Below are 27,971 nucleotides of genomic sequence, written 5' to 3'. Positions count from 1 at the left end.
AGGGTTTTTGCCCATGTTAAATTTCCATTGTCCCTAGAGTGACCCAGTGTGGTTAATGTTAAATTTACATAGTCCCCAGATTGACCCAAGGGTGTTTTTAATGGTAATTCCCATTGTCCCTAGGGTATCCCCATTCACTACTTGTGTGTGTTTAATAAGATCCTGAAAAAATACAAAATTGCTGGAAAGTAATTCAGTGCTACGTTATGACTCATTTTTGAGTCAACAAAATGTTGATACGTTTCTTTCAATAATCTTTTTGTTTCATTTTCAGTACGTAATTAAACAGATCGATCATCAAATTATTGTTTAAGTGCTTCATCATAACTGTACATTGTTATAAAATAAAATGCAAGTTGCAGTCATACTTGTAACTAAAGCTACTGATTTCACGTTCTCCTAGATAAGCATCCCTAACACTGCAAATCTTCCTTATTCTGGGCCATCCGTTCTTTTATGAACTTGACATTGTGGAGGATTTTTTTAAAAATATTCTTCAATAAAGTTCAGACGTAAATTGTATTGGTCATTGATCGAACAACGGGCAAGTCTGATAACCGGGGTACTGAATCTCACATTATTCATTGACAATTCTACTATGGGTAAGATACCTGATTTTGTATAGTTTGTCAGCACTTTTTAATGTGTTGATCAATATACATCAATCATTGTATACAAATTTTGCTAATAATAAATTATATATTAACTTGTATGTGTAACCGTTGTACCACAGGTAAACATAGTGCAACAGTGCTGCTAAAGGTAAAATAGTTTTGATATCGCCTGTTGTTTAGTAAAATGGTGCTATTCTGCAGATATCAAGTGTGGTGGTGTACTGGTGTAAGCTGTTGCTTTTGTTAACAGCTAAATTATTTGTAGTTCTGTGTCTTCCTAAGCAATACCCCGTATAGGCCTGCACAGCCACAGCAGACGATGCCAACAGAGACAGACAACACCCCAAGGGCGCTATTCGCATGGTCTTTCGAGACCGAGTCGCCAATGATGATGATGATGATGATGAGTTCTGTGTCTTCCTCCGACTTGTCACTACTTTGTTTTTACCAATACAGCGAAAGTATATTTTCATTCCTGCTTTGGCCAGCTAGTTTATATCGGTGTTCAGTGCTTTGGTTATTGCAAGCTCCTTTCTAACATGTATTTGTTTATTTGTTTATTTATTTATTTATTTATTTATTCACTTTTGTAGAACTATTTGTTTAAAATATTAATATAATGGGAGTATATTTCATACAAAAATTAGCGACTGGTTTTACTTCCTAAGCAATACCCCACTGGTTAAGAACAGATATCCTTACTCTGAGATCTTCTCGAGAAACAGTGATTCATATCAAAACCTCCTCTCACGGTCAGGAATAACGTTTTTAAAGTAGATCACTCAATAATTATACAGAGGGTATACTAATTAGTTTCATATGAACAGCCTGAAAAGAAGTGTTTGGAACTATTTATTTTTATTCCAGTAAGAGTATGATAATGACAATCAAAATATCTCGTGTATAGTCTTTGTCGATCAATGTCTTTAGAGGGACCTTTAATTCTCCTTAATAAAACCATATAATATAGACAGAAAATGCTATAAACATTTATACCACACCATGGCTTTCGTGCTCCTTAATTTATTTACTTTTTTAAATTTTTATGTTCACATTTTTAGAATTTTTTTTATCGTGACTATATATCCAGAAATGTGATATGTTAAACCTTATACATACAGACACTGATGTTAAATGCCAGCTATTCAGTTGTAAAATCAATGTTTGCAACGAACTTTAATGGCATATCCATAAGCTTAATACGAATATGCACTTCACTGCGATGTCATCCATATACTGCAACGTCTGCCACCTCATATTTTGTAACATCATAAGCCCTGTGCTTCATTACTACACTGTAATACATTTTGGCAAAATCTTCCTATTCTTCGCTAAAGCTTTTGCAGAGAAAACTAGCAGCAATTACAATCTTATCTCAGTGTGACGCAGTTATCAAGGCAAGTATCTTTCTTCAGGTGGCATTTTCGCAAGGAATTTATGGAATTGTCGTTACGGCAAAAGTGCTAGCCTTCCTAAGTATGTGATGTGATGTGATTTTGATTTTTAACGTACCTTTAACAATTTTTCAGTCATATCGCTACGATGTCTGCAATGTGGCAGTTTATAGTGATGTCTAGCACTGGGGCATCATGCCGTAGACATGTAGCATGATGTCCCACCCAGTCGCATTATCCTGACACCGGGCCGACCAGTCCTAACACTAACCTCCTAATGCTGAGCGCCAAGCGAGGCAGCTGTTAGTACCATTTTTGTAAGTCTTTGGTATGACTCGGCCGGGGATCGAACCCACGACCTCCCGCATCCGAGGCGGACGCTCTAACCAATAGGCCACCGGAGCGGTTCCTTCGTAAGGAAGGGGACGCACTGTGTGGGGTGTGCGTTTAACAGCGGCCATTTTTAGCTGTTCTTATCCTAGCTGCAGTAGTTTTTAAGTTATACAAAAAAGATTTCTACATTTATTTTTCTTCAATGTTTGTTGGAATTACATTAAATATTCAATGCGTGCAAGTATCCTATACTTCAAACGTGCTGAAAATTATTTGCAACGTCAGTCTTCCATCATGACGATCTATGTCAGTTGTATATAAATGGATATTCGTCCTCAAAAATCTTATCAATTCGGCAAGTATCACTAAAGTAACTTCCAAGTCATCTTAGATTATACACAACTCTTACAAATGTAATCCAATAAGATTTAATCTCATTAAGTACTCTTCTTATAAATGAAGGAATAATTTTCTTATTAACAAACTAATTGCTCTGTTTTTTCTTTTAAAAGAAATTGTTTCGAAAGGATCGTTTTTCTCAGGTGAATACAGTGTTTCATTTCTTCCTTTGCTATGTTGTTGTCTTTGACTTGGCGTTTCCCTAAGTATAGCCCCGTGTCTGCTGTATGGGTAAACATTTTTTAAAGTCAAAATTAAAAACGTATTTGGATGTATCCTATCAGCCTAAATGTTACATAAGGGAGAAACTGGGTCAACAAGTTGTTTGGATACATTTGAAAGTCGATGACTAAGACTGTCAGCAATTGAACTCGCATCGGAAAGAGGCGACGGTCAGAATGAGACTGCACATTTGCGGACAACCACATCACATTTTCAGCACTCATGAGACTGCAGATGAACACCAGGCACTCTCTTTAAACAAAGTACAAAAATATCGTACCTGTAGATGTCAAGCTGTCAACCAGTAATTGTAGTTTCTAAACTTACCGGGCATTGTATCATATCTGTGTGATTGACGTCACTGACTGTAGCAAAATTCATACATATCAGATATACGTTCTGGACCGACTATTTCAGTAACGGGTTTCATTGTTTAGAATTTGCTTATACGTGCCTTTAGATGGTGATTATTCACTTTATTTGGATCCTCCTAAATTCATGTTCCTTTGGAAGGTATTATTTACACGCCCCAATAAACACATATGCAAAAGGCACAAGCCAATGTTAAAATACGTGGTCCTTTTACACCAAGGTGTGATCCAGAAAAACTGGATTGAATGTCGGGCACTGTAATGTCATAATGAAAGATACGGATGTTGAAAATAAAATTCGTACTACTCTACATTGTGACGATAAGACCTGACGTGCTCTTTTCTTCACCCAGTTTAGTACCTGGCCACCACTGTAAAAGTCCATAGCGATCAAAACCTTTCATCTGGAAATTTCTTGATGACAGTTACGGTAAAAAGCATTCAATAACCAGGAATGAATAGACTTTGTTTAAACTATATTATTTTTTATTTTAGAACAACAATTAATATTTAATTGAAGATGAGTAAATTCACCTGCATGATCACGTCGACATACACTATAACCCAATCAAAAGTAGAGATTTTTCTGTTTCCCGACCTCTGATATTCGACAACAATTGCGTCACACTTTCGGTGTTCCTGGGACCACAGGTACAAGAATCCACTATCTTAGTGAAAGTATGGCATCTCCGTGCGTTTTTATCTAAGTATGAACAGAGCTGATGTGAATCCACCAAACTAGTCATTGTGGAAATGACATCACTGACTAACCAATCCCAAGACAGAGATTTTTACCGGTCTATTATATTTGCTGACTGTTTCAAACTCTGCATTCAAACTCCTTACAATGGGTTACACCCCCCACCACCACCACCACCACCATCAGTACAGCTTGGATAACGCCACGTCTTGAAATGTACAAGAAATATGCAGAAAGGCATTTTATCGGTTTACAGTTGTTTTGGAGGAAAAGAAATTGCCAAAAGAAACGGCTGAAGTACGAAATGAAATGTGTAATCAGTATTAGCGCTGTCATAGTAAAACCGATATTTACATCAGAAGTTCATAGTTAAAATAACATGAGTGACTTTTTAAAAAGAAGGCTGAGCCCTGGTCAAAAGCTTTGTGCATGCAGTAGCTTTGCGTATAACGTCATTTGCAAAGCAGTTTTGAAACTGCAAACAATTGGAACACTCTTCTCTCTCCGAAGAGAGCTGAACTCTGACTCTCTGGAAGAATCTCCAATGTAATATTAGTAATAGTTCCCAAATTAATATGCGTCTGCTTAGATATGTGAAAATAGATGCCCCAAATGGGAGACAGGCATTGAAAATAACGCCGGCAACCTTTCAATAATCAATAAGTTATCTGCATTTTATTTTTTTAAATTTTATTCTTATAACTTTTGAATGAAGAAAAAATTGAAGAGGTCATTGATTCTTAGGCCTTAAGCTTATGTTCTTATTATTGATGACAGGCAATCAAAAAGGCTGTAAAACAATCACCGGTCACTATTTACGTTCTGAATCTTTTTCTGGAAGGTGACGAAAAGGTCGAGAACGTTCTGATTGAGACTGAAAAGGCGTAATATGTGATGCATCTAAATATACTTTAAAATCATTTCATCAGTTTGTGTCTCTTTAAGACTAATGTTTGTTAAGTAATAAACACGATCTTACACGAATATCACCTAAATTTACCTAACTCATGGAATAGATTCCTTCTTTGCAAACATTATTCGACAGGTTACATAAATTTTTATCAGAAATGAGTACTTAGGTCACAGCCTCTGTTTTAATAATAGTTACATTTTTGTGTGACCTATTGCAAATGAAAAATGGGTTTTCAGTGCCGAAAAGTTTGACTAAAAGACATTAAATGCATACGAATGTGTTATATATGAGACTCAACCATCTCACAAACATTGTGTTAAATAAGGGAGAGTATTGTGTCTGTATTTGTGTATATCACATTATTATTTCAGTTGTTTTACATTCTAAAATAATTTCTTGAATAACACTGTTTGTGGCAACAACATTGTAGAAGTAAAATGATTTTAAAAATTCAGTCCTAGGTCTCTCCCTCCTTACAACAACACAAAATCACAGTTTACACTTATTTCCGATTAAATGGAATCTGTTATAACTAAAAAGCAAATGTACTGAGATATGTCAAAGGATGAATAAAAGTACAAAATTAAATCAGAGAGTTTGTTTGATTGGGGGATAGGGGTAGGGGCGGAATATGACTTCCAAAGAATTGCATTTTCTTCTACTCTATATTTACAGAATAAAGACAAACCCAGGGCAAGGGAGCAATGTGAATTCGGCTACTGTATCAGTGTCAAGTAATAATGGTAACACACACACACATTTCTCTCTCTCTCTCTCTCTCTCTATTGATTTATTGATTGATTGACTGATTGATTGATTGATTGATATCTCACTCTTGATCTCTCTCTTGATCTCTCTGTCTTGATTAAAAAATATGATAACATGTGATTTGAAAAGTACCTTAAAACAACATAGATGAAAATAATTGAACAGATATTGGTTGTTGTCAGAGTCACGTTGCTTAATAGCATTTGTATGCCTACGACAATATTTGGCATCATTTTGTGACTATTTTATTTATTTATTTATTTATTTATTTATTCTGCTTCTTGTTGTAAATATTATTATTGTTTTTGGTAGTAGTAGTAGTAGTAAAATATTTAGCCAGCGATGAAAAGATAATTTCATGCTAGAACTGATTGATGAGATTAATGGAATGGACAGATTAAGTTTTTATACGTGTATTAAATGTAATTTTTACGGCAAAATATTTAGATGATCTGGGTGAGACTTACTTAGTTAACGTTTCTGGTTGGTTAAGAGCAGGACATTTACCAATTAGAGCAAATACAGGAAGATATGAATATATTGGCTTTGAAGATAGAATATGTCTGATATGTAGCAAAGAACGGGTATCACTTTATTGTGATATGTCTTATTTATGTTGGACTAAGGTGAAAATATTTACATTTATATTCTGACAGAAATGAAAAGATCCGAAAATTCTTCGCATATGAGTAAAAATAATCTGTTAATGTCAAAATGTAGCTAGGTTTATTTGTAAAGCATTGAAAATTAGAAAAAGTACTATTATTCCCTGCCTTGATAAGGAAGTGGGCATGTATCAAACTAGACAACTATAATAACCTACCCCATGACTATATCTAGTATCTAGGAATACCAACATGCATGAATACTAATGAATTACAAAATAGAACGCTCGAAACAGTAAAATGTGCCATGTATATAGGTCTACCATGAAAAGATGCACCGCATATTTTAAACTGGATGTAATTTTGGGCCGGTTTCCTACCGGTTTCCTACAATACAAATTATTATTATTATTATTATTATTATTATTATTATTATTTCAGCATCCATTTCTCCGTCAGATTATACCACATCCACCCTGAAAATACATGTAGGAGACGACTCGAAGCCCTACGTTGTACCATTAGCAGTTGGTGTACCTTTGCTTTTCTTCATCCTAATAGGTATTGTAACATTTTAAGCGGACGATCTTAATATTTTTGTTTAATTAAATTTAGTTTTAATGGGTTTGTTCTTCTTTTTATATTTTTGCATGTAAAAGAAAATTCTGATTTAAAACCCGACATTGCATATCCTATCCAATGCATCCTGTCAGATTTTCCTTGGAAGTCACCAGTATTTGGGTTTAATCTACTTGCTTATAAGTAAGATTACATTGTAAACTGCATAGACCCTGATGTGCCCTCAGAACAGGGACTATGCTGTTTGCTCTACTGATTATTACTAAAAGGCCGCATAGACTCACATCTGCCATCGCATTATGCAGTTTGCAGTTGGACACGACCTATAAGTGAGTATTTAAGGTGTATGCACTCTCTGACTAAGCGGTTTGGTGTTTTGGAAAAGTCCATCTTTTCTCTCTTCTCACGTCGTTTGAAATCGAGGATGAATTCGGTGTTTAAACAGTTTTGGGTTTCTCTGCTACCCATATGCTACCATGTGTTTGTCATAATTACTCCAAATCACTTCTGTATTGTAATGATTGAACTTAAACAATAACAGCATGACTGGAAAGCCATTGGACGATGAAGTGTCCATAAATGGTGTAAGAATCGTTATCTTACCAGTTGCTGTAGCAAATTGTTTCGAACTATTGCAAACACATGCTGGTATATATACTGAACTGAAGGTTTGCTGCTATGTATATGCATCGCTTTCAATTGTATATCTATTCGTACATATGTGTATTTCCTAGCTGATATTTCTAATTAGTAGAGTGTCGCATTTTATAATGTTTTAGTGTTTTGCATTAAAAATGAAAAACAGTAATCAGATCATGTAAGCATTAGTATATGCCCTTTATGACTGGCCAGCACGAAGCTTTGTAGTTGAATATTATCGTCAGTTTCCTAATTATCTACTTGGTATTTGACTTTGTTTCAAACATGATACGGGGCCATACACCCTCGTCATGAAATGTACCACCAATAGTAAGAACAGAATCAACTATATTGCTTGATGCAATTCATTGTTTCTCCTTGTGTTTGTATGACACTATAACTGGTTTGAACAAATTCCTCTACTTCATTATATAAAAAAAACATCTTGTTAGAATCATTTGTTTTGTGTTACACATGCCTAAAGCAGCACCTGAAATGTAGGTGGGCATGTCTTATCCCGACCTGTATATATATATATATATAACTTTTAAATGCAATTGTCGATGTTTGCAACTTAAGTACACAAGAAGTGGAATGTGTGTTGTCTGTAGACATATTCTTTGACTGGTTACGTCCTCTTTTACACCACGAATTTAGAGAACTCTTCAAATGTACTTTTTACTCGTGTGTTCCAGCATGCTTCGTTGTAATGTTTTACATTTTTTGCTTCAAATACTTCGATTATCTGTGATAAAATTCCATCCTAATTTTTACTCCCCAGGTTTAGGGTGCTTCTTATACAGACGGAAGAGAAAACAAGAAGGTAAACACTAAGTTAAAATGCCTTTAGCAGCTCCAATAAGCTTTGAAATTTACTCTGTGCACATGCGCGCACTTATATTTATATGCATACACGTTTCTTATATGCATTGTCAACAGTTCTGTTTATTTAAATTTGTTGTTATTGTACAATATTGACAATAATTAGGTCACTGCTGCTTTATGTAGTAAACACGTGTCAGATACAGAGGAAACAACATTTAATTTCCAATCCAATGTTGTCTGTGTTATTATGAGAGCTAAACAAAAAAAAAGAGAGGGAAAAAATACAAACAAGAACATACATTATTTTTATGGGTTGAATCTATACTACATGTGAAACTTTTGAAATTAAAAAAATAATATTTTTAATAAAGAATAGGTCACCAGTAATATTTCCTATATATATATATATATATATATATATATATATATATATATATATATATACGACTCGTTGGACTTAAACTAAGTAACGTAAAAGGCAAAAGCCAACAAGTTTTGCAAAATGTAACAAATAATTTATTTCCTTTGAATACAAAAGTGAAAATTAAAAAAGAAGTTCGACTGTTTGAGTTAAATCCCAAATAGTCCTAAAATTTCTATCACAAGTCCAAAAGTATAGAGTGTTCCGCATGATTTCCAGCGGTGTTCCTAATGAATTCCAATTTTGAATGTGCTGATATGTAAATAACCTGGAATGTGCTAATGCGCAAACAATCTTGATTTATCGCAATGATACAGTCCAAAATGTCCGTGAATAAATCCACAATAACTCCATGAGAGCGATTTAGTCCTAAATAAATGATAACTTTGTAATTCCAATGAATAATTTAAGTAATTACTTAAATCATGATGCTGAAATTGGGAATGAGTAATTATCACGTAAACAATATTAATGTTAAAAGTAAAGAATCAATAACAGAGTCAGAATGACAGCCATTTTCCAAACAAATTGGTAATCAGCTTGCTTCTAGAACATTCGTAATTTCTAAATAAAACGAGACCTTAAACTCAACATCTGAACACATGTTTACTTCCAATTAATAAAGATCTTAATATATGATCAGAGATCGTATATAAATATTTGCTATGTAATATGGTGCTTATAGAAAGAAAACAAACACATGTGAGTAGTCAGGTATGCCCTAGGTCAATCGCGCAATATAGATGCACAAATAATCATTGAGATAAGATAACACACAATACAAATTATATATATAGATAAACAAGATGGCCGCTATCGCTTAACCGGCTTGAAGCAGCTGTTCCGTTTTTTAGTGCCGTTTTCATGATATTTGTGCTTGTTGCCTGTCTTCATCTACGTTTTTGTGTTCATTGTGTATTGGCTGTTCAATTCGTATGTGTTTCTTCATCTCCTTGTTTTGCAAATGAGAACAATTAGACTTTTTCTCAGCTGTCTTGCTCCACTGTTTTTGAACATTCAGCTATCACGTGATACTCGCCAGTCAACCCGTTTATGCTATGATGGACGATCATTAATTGCTTTAAATGATCACTCCTTGGGTCTCCACACTACATTGTGCTCTAGACTAAACGAACTGGGACTACATTCATCATTACCTAAATGTAAACAGAAGCGAAAAAAGAAACGTTGTTTCAAAGCTGGCCGGCGTAGAACAGGAAGAATAATAGTAGTTAAGTGGGGCACCCTAGCGTCAAGGGGAATTAGCATTAAAAACACCCCTGGGCAACTCTAGCGTCAAGGAAATTTAACATGGGGAAAAATCGTGGGCTTGTCTAGAGTCAAGGGAAATTTAACATGGGGAAAAATCATGGGACACTCTAGCGTCAAGGGAAATTTAACATGGGAATAAATCGTGGGACTGTCTAGCGTCAAGAGGAATTTAACATATGGAAATTGAACATGGTGGGTCTGTATAGCGTCAAGGGGAATTGAACATGGTGGGATTGTCTAGGGACAATGATGGTAGAGGGTCAAACATAACAGAGACAGAGACATACATACACTAGTACAAGCGTGAGATTTATATATAAAGCATTACCAAAACCTGAAATCTTCCTGGGGTGTTCAAAAATTTGCATAATTGTAATGATGCTATAGATAGCTATAATCAAGGAAATGCTCAACGACAAAATGGATGTGACTAAAAGTAACGCTAAAATGACGAAATTGTCCCAGAATTTAAAGAAAAATAAACATATCCCCGAAAATTAAGTTACAATGGTTTAGACTAAAATGGATAAAATTAGTAACTACTTACAATATCAACTTGTGTGACGATCGTGGAGAAACACCCATGTATCTATTTATAGCTATAATCAGCTAAAATTCCTATGAAATCCCACTATCTATTTATACTACAACTTGTGGGTTATTCCTTTGGAAAACCCCAGTATCTTTTTATAGCCTCAGCTTGAGTGACGTTCCTGTTTATGAACTCTAGTACATATGTATAGCTACAACCTGTGGAAATCCCCAAGTCCATATTTATAGTCTTAAAATTTCCAGCGTCAGTGACGTCACTGTACTGAACACTAAGGGATAAATGTCAACAGTGTTGCAAGTGGCTGACCTGAATACGCGCTACTGTAGGTAGGTAGGTTGAATGTATTTGATAGGCATAAAGGGAGTTTTATAGGGACAAACAGAAACCAATACACACACACACACATACACACACACATGCACACACACGCACACCACAGAGGGAAGAAGAAAAAACAAACCCAAAATATACTATTCACATAGGGAAGAGGAAAAACCCAACAAATATACTATCCAGACGTTCTTATACTAACACACACACACACACACAACAGATCGAAGAACAAAACCAAAATTAAAATATACTATCCATACAAACTTACGCGAACGCATACAAACCCCAAATATACTATCCACACAAACGTACGCGAACGCATACAAACCCAAAATATACTATTCACAAAGGGAAGAGGAAAAACCCAACAAATATACTATCCAGACGTTCTTACACACACACACACACACACTCACGCACACACACACACACACAACAGATCGAAGAATAAAACCAAAATTAAAATATAGTATCCATACAAACGTACGCTAACGCGTACAAACCCCAAATATACTATCCATACAAACGTACGCGAACGCATACAAACCGCAAATGCACTATCCACACAACGTCGCTAACGCATACAAACCCCAAATATACTATCCACACAAACGTACGCGAACGCATACAAACCCCAAATATACTATCCATACAAACTTACGCTAACGCATACAAACCTCAAATATACTATCCACACAACGTCGCTAACGCATACAAACCCCAAATATACTATCCACACAACGTCGTTAACGCGTACAAACCCAAAATATACTATCCACATAAACGTACGCGAACGCATACAAACCCCAAATATAATATCAACACAACGTCGCTAACGCGTACAAACCCCAAATATACTATCCACACAAACGTACACGAACGCATACAAACCCCAAATATACCATCCACACAATGTCGCTAACGCATACAAACCCCAAATATACTATCCACACTCGGGAGGAAGAAGAAAAAAAAACAACCAAATATACGATCTACACAACGTACGCACACACACACACACATACACACACACACACACACAAACACACACACACCACAGAGGGAAGAAGAAAACCATTATACACTATCCACACGGAGTGAAGAAATAACCCTTTATATATACTATCAACAGACAGTGAAGAAAATAACCCATTATATTCCATCAACACAGAGTGAAGAAGAAAAAAGTTTTTTGAAAGCACCTAAGCCCTCACCTGCAATGACCAACTCTGCCAAACACCTACACCCCACCCCCCACTCCCAATACTACAAAACCCATTTAACCCGTTGTTTTATGGCATCAGTGTGTGATTTAGGAAACATCAAGACACACAATGATGGATGAATAGACTGACTATTGTTTACCGACTTGCATGCCTAAAGAGTGTGCGTGAAGGAAAACATCCTTCCATTTCAATTCTAACTAAAACATGATCCAGAGGGATAGAGAGAGGTGAAAGAGCACAATTTCATAACGTGTGAGTAAAAGCAAAACACGCCCTCCTTATGATACATTTTCAAGACCAAGAGACAATTACGTTTTCTTTCTGGTCTATTCTCTTTTAGAAGGTAGTATGAAATTTCACATCAGGGCCAACGCATCGGCTCACATTGTCAATTTTTCAATTTCCATGTCTTCACTGGCACAAGTTCTTCCTCATCTTCAATTTCTTCTTCTTCTGAATCCCTCTTCTCTTTTTCGTCTTGTTTCTGTTTCTTCTCTTTTCTCGTAGGGCACTCTGAATCCCAGTGTCCTTTCTCATGACAACGATATTAGGTATCTTGACTTTTGTCTCTCTTTCTTAGACGAAGCAGGTATTCTGGAGACAAATACCCATTTACCTTTGCAGATATAGCAAACTTCATCAGCACTTACACACTTTCGTATGACTCTAATCAAATCAACGACCAAAAGAGTAAGTTTTGTTGCCAATTTCGCCTGTGAATTACGCTTTCGTATGACTTTTAGCATATATTTGACCAGCAGGTCGATCTGTGCTGACTCTTCCATCTTCTTGATCGTTTGAGAGTGGAATGAATACTCTGACGCTAAGACACTCTCCCTATATACAGGGACCTGCTGCGTATGAAACCTAGTCAAATGTAATTTTGCAATAAGATGAAACGATTTCATTGAGAAAGTAAAAGGCAATGACGTGCCGTGTCGCCTCACACAAGACCTGAAGTGTTAGCTCAAATCCGTGTCAGCGATTTCGAAGACGACATAACTGAGCTTTAATCAATGCTCTCCATTTGTGCCACAAAACCACGAGTCCTGATTCACGCCAAAAGAAATTTCGTTCGGTCCATAAAAAATAGTATCACATCTGAGAAACGCAAAAACGAACTTCCAGAAAACTGAGAACGACGGCTTACACCTACAACGTGAAATGTATGAGTTCAAGTAGTGCGTAAAACTTAGTCAAATTAAATTTTTATAGTCAAGACGAAACGATCTCTTTTCGAAGAAAAAAGCAGACACCAAGCGACAATGGCGATCCGTGTCACACAACACTTTTCAAAATGTGTATTATTAGAGGTTTGTTCTAGCGATCTGCACGGTTAAATTAAATGTTGATGTATTTTGCAATAAGACGGACACAATTTCCATGGGATCGCCCATGGTACCATTGTTCGTGCATTAGTTTAACTTTTTTAAATATTTTTTTTATATAAATCGCCTATAGGATAGACCCAGTAAAGCATGGCCATTCTCGTCACTGTGTGAATAGCTACTCAAGTCAATTCGAAGTGAACGCGGTAAGAAAATAAGTATAGCCAATGAAATGGATTACAGCGGGTGATGCATTGTTTTGCTCTAAGACTGTGTGGCATAATAATCCCTACGCTCTTGCGTTGTTACCATTACAGTGGAGACAGACTGGAATGTGAACTTACAAGCCCTCTTTGTGTATTGTACCATTTCTTCTTACCACATCAAAATACTGAGTGTCACAGTATTGGTTCGCGTTTTCAAGCTGACCATTTTTTTATATCTTACTTAAACATTTTAACATAAACACTCACACTCATATCGGTAGAGTCAGAACAGACGTGTTACAGTATTGAGGGGCATGTTATCTTTTTTTTCTTCAAACTAATAAATTTGGGGTTTGTATGAAGTAAAGAACCTAAAGTACAGTGAAACTCAAGGATGATGACACAATCTGTCTGTCTATTGATGCGTGTATTTACTTAAGAAGAAATATGACCTCTAAAACACAAAGAGATACGGCAAGCATGATTAGAATAAACACAACGATGTTTTCCTTCACGCCCGTGTAATTTAGAGTTTCAATCCTCTTTCAAGACAAAATTGGTCTCCTTTTGTAGGGCTTGAAATAAAAAAACTGAAAAATCTTAAGCACTTTGCTATAGATAATTTCATCAACAGACTAAACAACATAAATACCGTCACAACACCAGAAATCCTTAAATCTTCTATCAAAAAGAAATGCATCAAAAAATCAAAGATTAACGATAACTAACCAATGAAACCGAATTTAACAAAGGCAATGACATGTGAAGAAATGTCTCTCACTTTGGAAAGGTAGGCGAATGTAATCTGTCATGCACCATCAACTAGAAAAAATTAGAAACAGAGAGAAATCTGAATTCAAAATTCATTTTTTTTTAAAAAAAATTGTTTCGTTTCTTTTTTCTTTTTTGGAACAAATCTAAGCACTAATATAGAATGGAAAAGGGAAAATGCACATAAAAGCTTTGATATTTCTGAAAAAATGAGGGGATATTCCTAACGTTTATAATCACCTATATATGCTTGGACTTGTCTGTGACTTATCCACAAAGCAAGATGTACATATTTCTGGTCAAGCTGCAAGTGTGTGCGTGTTTTGGAAAATGGTAAAAATTGGATATACAATTTTCTCGTGACACTTATAAAGTGAAGAGTCTGTGCAAGTGTCAAAAGCCAAAGTCATATAAGTTTTGTATTTTGTACGGCTTGTAAAGATTTCCACTTTAGAAAATGTGAAGTATCACAAGTTATTATCACAAACAGAAGTGGAACATAGGGGCTTGCAAGAAAGAAAATAACCCAGACATTTGGTGTCATCAAGAGTGCTAGAGACGGTACCCGAACATGCTTGCTTGCTTACTTGAATTAAAGTGATTTTCGCTCCAATGGAGCATGTATCACTGGTTTAATCACGCACCGCGTGATTTTTAATTACTCCCGGGGAAGGAAAGAGAGCCTCATCCCCCAGGCTTTTATGTACTCACAGACTACTTTTAAATTTAGCCACTCAAGGTGTAGGACTAACTAGTCCTTAACAACCTGACGGAAAGGCTTTAAACATGAGTGGGAATAGTCTCACCACACACTCATTTTTCTTAGTTGGTTTGAAATGCCTCAGGTGTCAACCCGAGCAGTATGTAAAGCCCGCTACGTTTGGTCGGTAGCGATAACGCCACATTAGGACACATGGGCCTGTGGCAGGTGGAAATCGGTCCACATTCTGCCACGTGTACGATGTCCGAGCGTGGTAAAGGAGGAAAAAAGGTGCTCAGCAAGCCAGCGATGGATGTTAAGTACTCCCCAAAACGCCAGCCCGTACTTATTTCAAATCAAGTCGTGTCACCAAAAAAGAAGAGGTGTACGACATCGAAGGCATTCTCGAACGCAGAGCCCGTAAAGTGGGCAAACGACGTGTCAAAGAAGTCAAAGTACGTTGGAATGGATATCCACCCAGTTTTGAGTCTTGGATCGACGCTTCGCAAGTCATCGACTATAAAAAGAAGTGACCATCATGCCCTTTCACACAGATTCAGCTACTGCGATCACTCCTTCACCCAGTTCTTCTCTGCAAGATTTGTAAAAACAACCCTTGTGGGTGTGGTGTGGAGAACGTGTGCCTAAATCGTCTTTTTCTGCCAAATCTTCGTGGTGTATTGTGTCATCGGGGCAGCCATTGCCAATTTGAGTTTGCAACAAGGAGACAAACAATTGTGGACCATTTTATTGAGCAGTTGCATCGGTTACCTGTTTCCCAATCCCTTCCTGAAATTCTCCTCGAACGGGAAGAACGGGAATCTTGCGTCCAGTGTCAGTCACCACTCTAACAACAACAACAACAACAACCCCATTTTGGGCGGAGACACGCCTCTGACTTCCAGTAACCCTCGGACAGTCACAGAACTCTGGAATTATGAACAATAACAACCAATTTTACTTAACCTTACCCAGTGACAGTTCTATGGAGGTGTTTCCCAACAACACGTTGTGCTGTTACACGGTCAAGTTACCTCAAACAATCCAATTAGATCACGAAGCCCATTAGGAAGTGGCTTTGGTGGAAATCATTCACCGAACACAAATCAAAAACATCACCGTAAAGCAAAACACTTTCGAGGTGGAAATCCTGAATGCCCAATTGGAAGAAGAAATCAATAAAATCGGGATTTTAGGGGCCACAAGACCAGCCAGCAATCCATCCTTCATTATCTACACCTTGAAAATTCCTTCAGGTTATTATTTTAGTGGTGAACATTTGGTGGACACTATTGCGGACAGGTTCAACTTAGCCTTTGGCAAAGCACTGAACAGAGCCAAAAAAAGTGTGAAGATTGAGTACCATAAAGTGGCTCATCGTCTCATGATCAAATTTCAAGATACGGACACATTGTCCCTCATTTTCAATGGTAGTTTGTTTGAAATTTTGGGTGGACATGCAGAAATGGTCGCAAACAATTTGAGCCCCAAGATCAACAGTAATATGGATTTTTACAGAGCTTTTGGAAACCCGGTAGAACTGAACCAAGGACTGAATTTGATCTTTGTGTATTCCGATGTGGTGGAGTACAACGTGGTGGGACACACCTCCGTACCGTTACTGCGTGTCATTCCTTTCAAAGTGGATAGTGCCACGACCAGTGACCAGGAAGGTGGAAACACCTATCACGTACACCGCGAATTTGTACATCCTCATTATTTGCCCGTCAGTAAGTCGTATTTGGACACTGTCAACATTGCTATAAAAGGAGATCTGAGACAAAATATTCCATTCACCAAAGGGAAAGTTACAGTGAAACTCCATTTTCGAAAATGGTTCTCTAACGAATTGTAAGTCAAGACAGCGACGATGGATAGTTCCACCCTATAAAATCCGACCAGATTCGTGTGGAAATTCAGTTTGCAGAAAATCTAAGCGCAGATAATATGGTGTACGTCATCCTGTAAGCTGAATTTGACAATACGATAGAAATCAACAGTTTGAGAGAAGTCATTCTAGACTATTAGAAGTCATGGAAAACTTTTATCAATGTTTATATAGTAGGGATTCTTTGGACATGGAATGTGAAGATCCTGAGGAAGGAAAACCCAAAGACAAAGACGAAGAAGTCACCATGATGAAATTTAGATGGCCAGAACAAGAAGCCCATTTAGTTTCCTGTTATGCTATAGTCTTGGCAGAGAAAATGAAGGAATTGATCAAGAAAAATTGCTATGGGTGTCATAACGATCATCCCAGTCAAATTCAACACGATAAATGCCTGATGTTGAGTCAAGAAGAAAAATTGGACGAATATCTGGACGAAGCTTGGAGTCTCATCTCGGAAGAAGACGTGTTGCAACAATGGTATAAAGGCTAGCGTGAACATTCTTTTCCTCCATTAACAACTCAAGAGATCCATGGCATCGAAGTTCTCTTGGATCAGAGTTGGGAGACGAGACGTAGAAACGGTTACTTGTCAGACATTTTCAAGCAAAAGGTCAGGATCGAATTGATCACTTATCATTACCTGTGAAGAAGAAATAAACATGGGTACCTGGGAACTTTATTACCTTTTGAACTACAGTTCGTACACGGCTTCTTGGAATCCTGTCGTCTGTGCGAAAAGATGAACTCCCTCATCGCAAACCTCAAGACCATCAAGCTTATGTGATCAACACCGACGACAGTCATCTCCCAGGAACCCACTGGGTAGCCGTCTACTTTCCTCAAGAAGGATGTGTGGAATATTTCGATTCGTACGGATTGTCCCCTTTGGAAGACGATATCATCGACTTTATGAGAAGAAATGCTCAGACCACCCGATTCAATAATGTGAAATTACAAGGCACAGATTCCTTGGTGTTTGGACAGTACTGTGTGTATTTTCTGCATCATCGCAGCCTGGGCTATTCCTTAGAACATTTAGTGACTCATTTTGATCCTCGTTCTTCTTCAAGAAATGATGTGAAAGTAGATCGATGGTTTTGTGACCAGTATGCTTATCTTTTGTCTCAAGCTAGGAAACGTAGTGTCAATCAATGGCTTAATGACTTCCAACAGTGGAAATCACAATTTTATTCACAACGTTGTCAGCCCTGTCCAAAATAATGTGCGAGTTGAAAAAATGTTTAGTATTTGAAAAAATGTTTGATGTTATATTGTTTAATTATTGTTAGTGTTAAGTGATTTTGAGTAAAAAATGTTGTGCTTTGAAGAAAGAAAAAATGCCTTTGTAATTTGTTTGGCTATAGGTATTCTGATTCATGGTCTTTGACTTCTTACTGTCCCTCTCATGATACGCATTGAACGGTCCGACTCGAAAACCGTGTTGGGATGTTTTCCTTCACCTCCGCGCTTTGACCATAAAAACGGGGTAGTCTCCAGTCTGCCCATCCATTGTCGACTCATCTTCCTACGAAGATGTGCTCCAGACTAGCTAAGTTGTACGAACCCTATGTGAATTTGCATAGGGTCATGACAAGTCTGATATCGCGACCTGAAGAGATAGAGAATGTGAGAATGTTGAAAGTCACTGAAGACCTGAAAGAAGAGCTCTTCAAGGAGGAAATCAAGAAGGAGAAAGAAGAATGGACGGAGAAGTACAGACTTCATAAACAGCAGAGAGAGCAGCAACAGCTGCAGCAGCATGAACCTGACAGAGGCTTTGTCGACTGTCGTATCGATACCAAAGAGTTCTTCTCTTTCCGAAGAAGCAGACCTTATCCTGTGAGAAAGCCTGTCGTCAGAGGAGGCCGCCATCTTATAACCTGAAAGATCGCCATAGCTTCAAGTTCACAAAAAAAAAAAAAAAAAAAAAATTTCAGGGCTACCCCATACTGTCGAAAAGAAATAATATTCCATTGCCTATGATATGTTAGTCAGTTAGAAAAGAAAAAAAACAGAAGTGAGTCTATAAGCACATGATTTCTTTATCTTGGTTAGAAAGTGTGACTCTAAGCCCTTCGTTTCCGTCGCCTATCAAATCTTTTTTAAATAGTGATGGTCAGTAAAAACTGAGTGAGTGTTTCTTTTAGGTCTGTGCGTTGTTTTTTTTTTTGTTGTTTTTTTTTTTTTTTGGTGATAATATGGATAATGTAAGTTCGGGTACAACGAAATTAAAATAATTAGACCCAGAACTCGGTGTGGAGGGAAGAAATATACGCAACAGTAGCGGAAGCAAGAAATGCAGACCCAGCCAGTTAGCACTCCACCCACCTCGAGACCACAAATAACATCTAGTCAACAGCCGACTATACCTAACAAACAACCCAATCCGGAAAGAGTGGTGGCAGAACAAAGGGCCAATTATGTTAGACAAACGGTATGGCAAACTCAGACTCAATTATCGGAGGCACTAAGTTCTTCTCTCTCTCCGATACTACAGGCAATCCCAGCTGAAATAACAACCACAACAACAATAACAGCGACAGATACCACAGCAGCGGATTTAAACTATCTACCTCAACTGAAGAATTAGTATCAGAACCAGAAGAGGAAATAGAGGCGGTTGAGGAGGAGGAGGGGGACGCTGACCCTCGTTGAGAAGTACACGAAATGGGGCTAGATCAAGCATTGTATGACGTCCACAAAGCAAGACAGTGTATAAGAGCCATACAATACGTTGCCTACAAATCTCTAGACACCTTTAAACCAAGACCTTCTCAATGGGGATTTGGGGTCAGAGTTCTCCCCCAATTCTACAGACAAGCCTACACTGGATACCCTCTCAGTCAACTTGTAGAAGCCGCTGCTTACATTGTCGCCCATCATGGCTACGCATTTCCTCATATCAAGAATCATGAGACTAGGAGTGCGGGAAAGGTCGTGAGGGCGAAAGAGAGACGTGGTACCTTCTAGCAGAAAAAACAGCCCTTTTTTGGGCTCCAAAAGATTGCCTTTCATTAAATAGGGAACCATATTTGGCTTGGTATCCCTCCTTGACTAAACTATTCTCGAAACTTGACCCATTGGAACACTGCAAAAAACTTAACTTGTCACACCTAACAGTGACAAAACATGTATATGTCGCTTAGACATATTAATTTAAATAAGACCAGTATGGTTATGTTTATGTATACTAAGTACTAATATTAGATAGATACGTTAGGAAGTAGGAAATTTAACAGACTCGTTGATTTGAACAAATTGCACAGGTGGAAAACACATAATTGGTACTTTTTATTTTCAATTAGCAAAAACGGGACTTGATTTGAAATAAGTACGGGCTGGCGTTTTGGGGAGTACTTAACATCCATCGCTGGCTTGCTGAGCACCTTTTTTCCTCCTTTACCACGCTCGGACATCGTACACGTGGCAGAATGTGGACCGATTTCCACCTGCCACACGCCCATGTGTCCTAATGTGACGTTATCGCTACCGACCAAACGTAGCGGGCTTTACATACTGCTCGGGTTGACACCTGAGGCATTTCAAACCAACTAAGAAAAATGAGTGTGTGGTGAGACTATTCCCACTCATGTTTAAAGCCTTTCCGTCAGGTTGTTAAGGACTAGTTAGTCCTACACCTTGAGTGGCTAAATTTAAAAGTAGTCTGTGAGTACATAAAAGCCTGGGGGATGAGGCTCTCTTTCCTTCCCCGGGAGTAATTAAAAATCACGCGGTGCGTGATTAAACCAGTGATACATGCTCCATTGGAGCGAAAATCACTTTAATTCAAGTAAGCAAGCAAGCATGTTCGGGTACCGTCTCTAGCACTCTTGATGACACCAAATGTCTGGGTTATTTTCTTTCTTGCAAGCCCCTATGTTCCACTTCTGTTTGTGATAATAACTTGTGATACTTCACATTTTCTAAAGTGGAAATCTTTACAAGCCGTACAAAATACAAAACTTATATGACTTTGGCTTTTGACACTTGCACAGACTCTTCACTTTATAAGTGTCACGAGAAAATTGTATATCCTTTTTTAACCATTTTCCAAAACACGCACACACTTGCAGCTTGACCAGAAATATGTACATCTTGTTTTGTGGATAAGTCACAGACAAGTCCAAGCATATATAGGTGATTATAAACGTTAGGAATATCCCCTCATTTTTTCAGAAATATCAAAGCTTTTATGTGCATTTTCCCTTTTCCATTCTATATTAGTGCTTAGATTTGTTCCAAAAAAGAAAAAAGAAACGAAACAATTTTTTTTAAAAAAAATGAATTTTGAATTCAGATTTCTCTCTGTTTATAATTTTTTCAAGTTGATGGTGCATGACAGATTACATTCGCCTACCTTTCCAAAGTGAGAGACATTTCTTCACATGTCATTGCCTTTGTTAAATTCGGTTTCATTGGTTAGTTATCGTTAATCTTTGATTTTTTGATGCATTTCTTTTTGATAGAAGATTTAAGGATTTCTGGTGTTGTGACGGTATTTATGTTGTTTAGTCTGTTGATGAAATTATCTATAGCAAAGTGCTTAAAGATTTTTCAGTTTTTTTATTTCAAGCCCTACAAAAGGAGACCAATTTTGTCTTGAAAGAGGATTGAAACTCTAAATTACACGGGCGTGAAGGAAAACATCGTTGTGTTTATTCTAATCATGCTTGCCGTATCTCTTTGTGTTTTAGAGGTCATATTTCTTCTTAAGTAAATACACGCATCAATAGACAGACAGATTGTGTCATCATCCTTGAGTTTCACTGTACTTTAGGTTCTTTACTTCATACAAACCCCAAATTTATTTGTTTGAAGAAAAAAAAGATAACATGCCCCTCAATACTGTAACACGTCTGTTCTGACTCTACCGATATGAGTGTGAGTGTTTATGTTAAAATGTTTAAGTAAGATATAAAAAAAATGGTCAGCTTGAAAACGCGAACCAATACTGTGACACTCAGTATTTTGATGTGGTAAGAAGAAATGGTACAATACACAAAGAGGGCTTGTAAGTTCACATTCCAGTCTGTCTCCACTGTAATGGTAACAACGCAAGAGCGTAGGGATTATTATGCCACACAGTCTTAGAGCAAAACAATGCATCACCCGTTGTAATCCATTTCATTGGCTATACTTATTTTCTTACCGCGTTCACTTCGAATTGACTTGAGTAGCTATTCACACAGTGACGAGAATGGCCATGCTTTACTGGGTCTATCCTATAGGCGATTTATATAAAAAAAATATTTAAAAAAATTAAACTAATGCACGAACAATGGTACCATGGGCGATCCCATGGAAATTGTGTCCGTCTTATTGTAAAATACATCAACATTTAATTTAACCGTGCAGATCGCTAGAACAAACCTCTAATAATACACATTTTGAAAAGTGTTGTGTGACACGGATCGCCATTGTCGCTTGGTGTCTGCTTTTTTCTTCGAAAAGAGATCGTTTCGTCTTGACTATAAAAATTTAATTTGACTAAGTTTTACGCACTACTTGAACTCATACATTTCACGTTGTAGGTGTAAGCCGTCGTTCTCAGTTTTCTGGAAGTTCGTTTTTGCGTTTCTCAGATTTGATACTATTTTTTATGGACCGAACGAAATTTCTTTTGGCGTGAATCAGGACTCGTGGTTTTGTGGCACAAATGGAGAGCATTGATTAAAGCTCAGTTATGTCGTCTTCGAAATCGCTGACACGGATTTGAGCTAACACTTCAGGTCTTGTGTGAGCCGACACGGCACGTCATTGCCTTTTACTTTCTCAATGAAATCGTTTCATCTTATTGCAAAATTACATTTGACTAGGTTTCATATGCAGCAGGTCCCTGTATATAGGGAGAGTGTCTTAGCGTCAGAGTATTCATTCCACTCTCAAACGATCAAGAAGATGGAAGAATCAGCACAGATCGACCTGCTGGTCAAATATATGCTAAAAGTCATACGAAAGCATAATTCACAGGCGAAATTGGCAACAAAACTTACTCTTTTGGTCGTTGATTTGATGAGAGTCATACGAAAGTGTGTAAGTGCTGATGAAGTTTGCTATATCTGCAAAGGTAAATGGGTATTTGTCTCCAGAATACCTGCTTTGTCTAAGAAAGAGAGACAAAAGTCAAGATACCTAATATCGTTGTCACGAGAAAGGACACTGGGATTCAGAGTGCCCTACGAGAAAAGAGAAGAAACAGAAACAAGACGGAAAAGAGAAGAGGGATTCAGAAGAAGAAGAAATTGAAGATGAGGAAGAACTTGTGCCAGTGAAGACATGGAAATGGAAAAATTGACAATGTGAGCCGATGCGTTGGCCCTGATGTGAAATTTCATACTACCTTCTAAAAGAGAATAGACCAGAAAGAAAACGTAATTGTCTCTTGGTCTTGACATTGTATAATAAGGATGGCGTGTCTTGCTTTTACTCACACTTTATGAAATTGTGCTCTTTCACCTCTCTCTATCCCTCTGGATCATGTTTTAGTTAGAATTGAAATGGAAGGATGTTTTCCTTCACGCACGCTCTTTAGGCATGCAAGTCGGTAAACAATAGTCAGTCTATTCATCCATCATTGTGTGTCTTGATGTTTCCTAAATCACACACTGATGCCATAAAACAACGGGTTAAATGGGTTTTGTAGTATTGGGAGTGGGGGGTGGGGTGTAGGTGTTTGGCAGAGTTGGTCATTGCAGGTGAGGGCTTAGGTGCTTTCAAAAACTTTTTTCTTCTTCACTCTGTGTTGATGGAATATAATGGGTTATTTTCTTCACTGTCTGTTGATAGTATATATAAAGGGTTATTTCTTCACTCCGTGTGGATAGTGTATAATGGTTTTCTTCTTCCCTCTGTGGTGTGTGTGTGTGTGTGTTTGTGTATGTGTATGTGTGTGTGTGTGTGTGCGTACGTTGTGTAGATCGTATATTTGGTTGTTTTTTTTCTTCTTCCTCCCGAGTGTGGATAGTATATTTGGGGTTTGTATGCGTTAGCGACATTGTGTGGATGGTATATTTAGGGTTTGTATGCGTTCGTGTACGTTTGTGTGGATAGTATATTTGGGGTTTGTACGCGTTAGCGACGTTGTGTGGATAGTATATTTGCGGTTTGTATGCGTTAGCGACGTTGTGTGGATAGTATATTTGGGGTTTGTATGCGTTCGCGTACGTTTGTGTGGATAGTATATTTTGGGTTTGTAAGCGTTAGCGTAAGTTTGTATGGATAGTATATTTGGGGTTTGTATGCGTTCGCGTACGTTTGTGTGGATAGTATATTTGGGGTTTGTATGCGTTAGCGGCGTTGTGTGGATAGTACATTTGCGGGTTGTATGCGTTCGCGTACGTTTGTATGGATAGTATATTTGGGGTTTGTACGCGTTAGCGTACGTTTGTATGGATACTATATTTTAATTTTGGTTTTATTCTTCGATCTGGTGTGTGTGTGTGTGTGTGTGTGTGTGTGTGTGTGTGTGTGTAAGAACGTCTGGATAGTATATTTGTTGGGTTTTTCCTCTTCCCTGTGGGAATAGTATATTTTGGGTTTGTATGCGTTCGCGTATGTTTGTGTGGATAGTATATTTGTGGTTTGTACGCGTTAGCGTACGTTTGTGTGGATAGTATATTTGGGGTTTGTATGCGACGTTGTATGGATAGTATATTTGGGGTTTGTATGCGTTCGCGTAAGTTTGTATGGATAGTATATTTTAATTTTGGTTTTATTCTTCGATCTGTTGTGTGTGTGTGTGTGTGTGTGTGTGTGTGTGTGTTAGTGTAAGAACGTCTGGATAGTATATTTGTTGGGTTTTTCCTCTTCCTTATGTGAATAGTATATTTTGGGTTTGTTTTTTCTTCTTCCCTCTGTGGTGTGCGTGTGTGTGTATGTGTGTGTGTATGTGTGTGTGTGTGTGTGTATTGGTCTCTGTTTGTCCCTATAAAACTCCCTTTATGCCTATCAAATACATTCAACCTACCTACCTACAGTAGCGCGTATTCAGGTCAGCCACTTGCAACACTGTTGACATTTATCCCTTAGTGTTCAGTACAGTGACGTCACTGACGCTGGAAATTTTAAGACTATAAATATGGACTTGGGGATTTCCACAGGTTGTAGCTATACATATGTACTAGAGTTCATAAACAGGAACGTCACTCAAGCTGAGGCTATAAAAAGATACTGGGGTTTTCCAAAGGAATAACCCACAAGTTGTAGTATAAATAGATAGTGGGATTTCATAGGAATTTTAGCTGATTATAGCTATAAATAGATACATGGGTGTTTCTCCACGATCGTCACACAAGTTGATATTGTAAGTAGTTACTAATTTTATCCATTTTAGTCTAAGCCATTGTAACTTAATTTTCGGGGATATGTTTATTTTCCTTTAAATTCTGGGACAATTTCGTCATTTTAGCGTTACTTTTAGTCACATCCATTTTGTCGTTGAACATTTCCTTGATTATAGCTATTTATAGCATCATTACAATTATGCAAATTTTTGAACACCCCAGCAAGATTTCAGGTCTTGGTAATGCTTTATATATAAATCTCACGCTTGTACTAGTGTATGTATGTCTCTGTCTCTGTTGTTTTTGACCCTCTACCATCATTGTCCCTAGACAATCCCACCATGTTCAATTCCCCTTGACGCTATACAGACCCACCATGTTCAATTTCCATATGTTAAATTCCCCTTGACGCTAGACAGTCTCACGATTTATTCCCATGTTAAATTTCCCTTGACGTTAGAGTGGCCCATGATTTTTCCCCATGTTAAATTTCCCTTGACGCTAGACAAGCCCACGATTTTTCCCCCATGTTAAATTTCCCTTGACGCTAGAGTTGCCCACGATTTTTCCCCATGTTAAATTTCCCTTGAAGCTAGAGTTGCCCAGGGGTGTTTTTAATGCTAATTCCCCTTGACGCTAGGGTGCCCCACTTAACTAGTAATAATTCCATTTATCTCCCTTATTTCGGCTCAACAATTTAAAATAATTTCGATCGTTAATTTAGATAACCTAATTCAAATCCCCATTAATTCGTCAACCTTTGTATCAACTATCCAAGAGATACCTCTGCGTATTGCATTATTTAATGCCCAGTCAGTAGGACCACCGGAAAAAGCGCACAGAAATAGCTAATTTTATCAACGACCAGAATATTTACGTCTTTTTCTGACAGAAACATGGCTAAAACATCTGGCGATGAGCCCAAGTGTGCGGATCTAACACCCACTGGTTACTCCATCAAAAGTCGTTCCGCCGTAACTCTCGCGGAGGTGGAATTGCTGTCATCACAAAGAACTCCGTGATCAAACGTCTTAACCACACCACAACATTCAATTTCGACCACACATCGTTGGAACTAGTCCAAACCACACTCACACTAGAGCAAAGGTCAGTCCATTTTTTCTGCCTATACCTCCCTCCTCCTAATAGAAAAAACAAGCTGGCTGAATCTCTCTTTTTAGAGCAGTTTCCGAATCTCATGAAGTATGGAAATTCGATAGGTGGCAACCTGATTATTCTAAAGATTTCAACTTTCACTTTGACTGTCCCGGAAACCCAGACACATCAAAACTCATAGATTCCATTAATGTTTTCAACCTCAAACAGTCAGTTAACCAACCCACCCATAAACATGGTCACATTTTAGACTGGATTCTTCATAGACCTGATGATAACATTCTACGGTCCTCCTTGGTATCCCATGACCTTGCATCATATCACCTCTGCATTATATGCCATCTTGACGTATCAGTCCTTAATCCTCCACCTTTATCTGCTGCTAAGAGAAACCTCCGTATGATACATAGAACCAAACTAATGCACGACATCCAAGCAAACCTAACAACTTGCTTACCTCCTACAGCAGAACAACTCGATAACTGCCTGCGTTCATTGCTCGACAAACATGCCCCAGCTACCAAGTGCAGAGTATCAATTCAAAAGTGTTCTCCATGGTATAGCAGTGTTAGGGACCAGCTTCGCACTGCTAAAAGAGACCGCCGTAAAGCTGAGAGGCTTTGGCTTTCCACCAGACTCAATATTCATAAGCAAATCTATGAAGCCGCTAAGAAGAATGTCACAAATATAGTCCATGCAACGAAATCAGCCCACTACGGTACTAAGATCATGGAAAGTTCCAGCTGCACAGAGCTCTTCGAGATTACTAACAAGCTAATATCAGGAACAAATCTACACCACTTCCAATTACCTTCTCTCCAGTCGACCTTCCGGACATGTTTGCAAATTTCTTCCGTGACAAAGTACAAACCATAAGAGATAAGCTTGGCACCACAATTTCATTTGACTCGTCGTCACCATGCAGTTGGGATACAGAATTTGAGCGGCAACCATTAGCAGCATTTGAACCTGTCTCTATGGATTTAGTACGTACAATCCTGATGAAGCGTGCACCAAAGTAATGTGAACTTGATCCAATTCCAACATCACTACTGACTGAGTGCTTAGATCCAGTATTGCCTTCACTAATTGATGTTATCAATATCCCCCTCTCATCCGGGGAATTCCCGTCATTTTTCAAAACTGCCATTGTAAAGCCTCTGCTGAAGAAACCAACACTAGACCATAACGATTTAAAGAACTACCGCCCAGTTTTTAATCTCCCATTCATATAAAAAATCTTAGCAAAGGTTGTTCTATCCCAGCTTGTATCTCATCTGAATTCAAACAGTCTTTTTAGCAATGTGCAATCTGCATATCGCCCTTGCCACAGTAGGCCTACTGAAACTACTCTTCTAAAAGTAGTTAATGACATTCTCTCTGCTTTGGATAGCGGAAAGATTACAGTCCTCACCCTCCTAGATTTGTCTGCAGCATTTGACACAATAGACCATGATATAATACTTCACCGTCTCCAGCATGTATTTGGCATTCATGATATAGCCTTAAT

General features: G+C 37.8%; 1 protein-coding gene across 4 annotated transcripts in view; it reads left to right on the top strand.

Moving 5' to 3' along the window:
- Positions 1-27,971, top strand: part of LOC149773009 (uncharacterized) — an 87,829-nt gene that overhangs the window by 51,694 nt on the left and 8,164 nt on the right. For 2 of the 4 annotated variants that reach the window (XM_089946971.1, XM_089946968.1), the window contains exons 6-8: positions 5,622-5,689; positions 6,761-6,880; positions 8,319-8,360. In XM_089946971.1, coding sequence (XP_089803097.1) covers positions 5,622-5,689; positions 6,761-6,880; positions 8,319-8,360 — 230 coding nt within the window. The remainder of the gene's footprint in view (positions 1-5,621; positions 5,690-6,760; positions 6,881-8,318; positions 8,361-27,971) is intronic. The other 2 variants (XM_089946969.1, XM_089946970.1) reach the window with 2 other exon arrangements.

Source organism: Sinohyriopsis cumingii, unplaced genomic scaffold (genome assembly GCF_028554795.1).
Source record: "Sinohyriopsis cumingii isolate HCF-2022 unplaced genomic scaffold, ASM2855479v2 utg000938l, whole genome shotgun sequence".
Taxonomy (NCBI): Eukaryota; Metazoa; Mollusca; class Bivalvia; order Unionida; family Unionidae; genus Sinohyriopsis; species Sinohyriopsis cumingii.
The sequence above is the reverse complement of the archived record's forward strand: the minus strand, read 5'-3'. Positions and strand labels throughout refer to the sequence as shown.